At 46.5% G+C, this 2,136-nt stretch overlaps 1 protein-coding gene across 1 annotated transcript; it reads right to left on the bottom strand.

Annotated features, from left to right (window-relative positions):
• Positions 1–241: 241 nt before the first annotated feature.
• On the bottom strand, positions 242–1,927 carry LOC133977425 (potassium voltage-gated channel subfamily A member 10). The gene has a single exon (XM_062415587.1). It carries the CDS (start codon positions 1,925–1,927, stop codon positions 242–244), a length of 1,686 nt encoding a protein of 561 aa, XP_062271571.1.
• Between the last annotated feature and the right edge of the window lie 209 nt (positions 1,928–2,136).

Here is a 2,136-nt window from a genome sequence, read left to right as displayed (position 1 = left end):
ACAATAGTTACTGAGTTGTGTTAATTGCACTTTGACACATCCACAAGCAGACAGACAGCTCGTGTAAAGGCTGTCTCGCCACACAGTGCCTCTTAATACTGTAATAATATGCACAAATGCTGCCATGTTTGGAGTAAAAAACAGTGATAAAAGATATCAACCACTGCCTCTCACTACAGGATATGTTTAATTTGTCTGTGTGTTTTTTCATGCCCTTGATATAAATACTGTTGTTTCTCTATCAATGCATGCCGTTTTTCTCATTCTGCCAGGTGCCGTTACTTTTGTTTAGTGAAGGTGTGCTTTCATACTTGTTTGCAGCTGACATTTTCAGGGCAGCCTCTGCCGCTGCATCCATCACCTGTTTCTCCTCCTGCTCAGTCTCACGGTGGTAAAAATAGTTAAAGTTGGAGACGATGACAGGGACCGGCAAGGCAATGGTCAGGACACCAGCAATGGCACAGAGAGTGCCAACCATTTTGCCTCCCATTGTGATGGGGCACATGTCTCCGTATCCCACAGTGGTCATCGTCACAACAGCCCACCAGAAGCCGTCAGGGATGCTTACAAATTGTGTCTGGGGCTCATCCACTTCTGCAAAGTAGATGGCACTTGAGAATAGGATGACTCCTATGAAAAGGAAAAAGATGAGCAGCCCAAGTTCCCGCATACTGGCTTTCAAGGTCTGCCCCAAGATCTGGAGCCCTTTCGAGTGTCTGGAGAGCTTGAAAATTCGGAAAACTCTCACAAGTCGGATGATTCTTAGGATTGCCAGGGACATGTTCTGACCAGAGTTCATATCATCATCAGGGGTCGTAGCCAGCTCTGTTCCCAGGGTTACAAAGTACGGAATTATAGACACAATGTCAATAATATTCATAATGTTATTGAAGAAGTCACTTTTGCTGGGGCAGACCACAAAACGGACACCGACTTCAAAACAGAACCAAATGATGCAAATAGTCTCCACAATGAAAAATGGGTCTGTGAGGTACGCTATCACGTCTTTCGCAGCGGGATGAGAACTGTCTTGGGTCCCGTTGATGGTTTGGGCTACACCTGGGATAAAGTCACTGTCCTCCCTGAACTCTGGTAGAGTCTCTAGGCAGAAGATGAAGATGGAAATGACGATGACTAACACCGAAACCAAAGCTACAGATTTGGCTGCACTGGAGCTCTCTGGGTATTCAAACAGGAGCCAGAATTGTCGTTTGAGTTCATTGGTGGGCAAAAGGACCTCTGGCTCTTTGATAAACCCTTCATCTTCACGGAACTGCTCCATCGCTTCATGACCCAACTCATAGAAAACCATTTCATTTGCAAAAACATCTAAAGGAACATTGGCTGGTCTGCGGATTCTCCCTCCTGACTGATAGTAGTACAGAATACCATCAAAGGACGGGCGGTTTCTGTCAAAAAAGTACTCATTTTTCATTGGGTCGAAGTAGCTTATCCTCTTCATGGGGTCACCGAGCAGCGTCTCGGGAAACCTATTCAGGGTGCTGAGCTGGGTCTCGAACATCAGGCCTGAAATGTTGATAACAACCTTCTCATCTTTCTCTTCCATGCATTGCTTTTCAAACAAATCTTCATTCTCGTAGCAATCCTTCACCATCTTACTGAAGACGCTGTCGGTGGGAGACTCACTGTTGATCAGGAGCTTCAGGTTAGAGATCAAACTGCCACTGCTAGAATTTGCTTTGGTGGTCAGAGTCGGGGGAGTGGATGGAGACAACCCCTCTTGACCAGAGTGATGCCTACGTCGTCCTCTGTAAGGCGACTGATGAGGAGATGTCAGACGGCGGGTTAAAAGATTCTGATCCGGTGCCTCTGAGGTGGGTGAGGTCGGGTACCCAGAGTCACTTGGGTCACCCAGGTTAATACCAACATCATCCATGTTTTCAAAATTAACCAGGGGCACCTCCATCACAGTCCTTTTTGCTAGCCACAGTGCTGTCTATCAGCCTGGTTTGGGTGCAGGAGACAGAGGGGACACCACAACCAGTGCCACACTGAATCCTGGCGGGGCCTCCCTCTTCCTGGTTATCATTCAGGCAGCTGTATGCTACTTCTTGATTCAGTCGTCTGTGTAATCTGTAAACGAGGGAGTAAAAAAAAAAAAAAAATGTTGTTATA

This window comes from Scomber scombrus, chromosome 3, assembly GCF_963691925.1.
Source record: "Scomber scombrus chromosome 3, fScoSco1.1, whole genome shotgun sequence".
NCBI classification, from domain to species: domain Eukaryota; kingdom Metazoa; phylum Chordata; class Actinopteri; order Scombriformes; family Scombridae; genus Scomber; species Scomber scombrus.
This window is presented reverse-complemented; position numbering and strand designations above follow the sequence as displayed.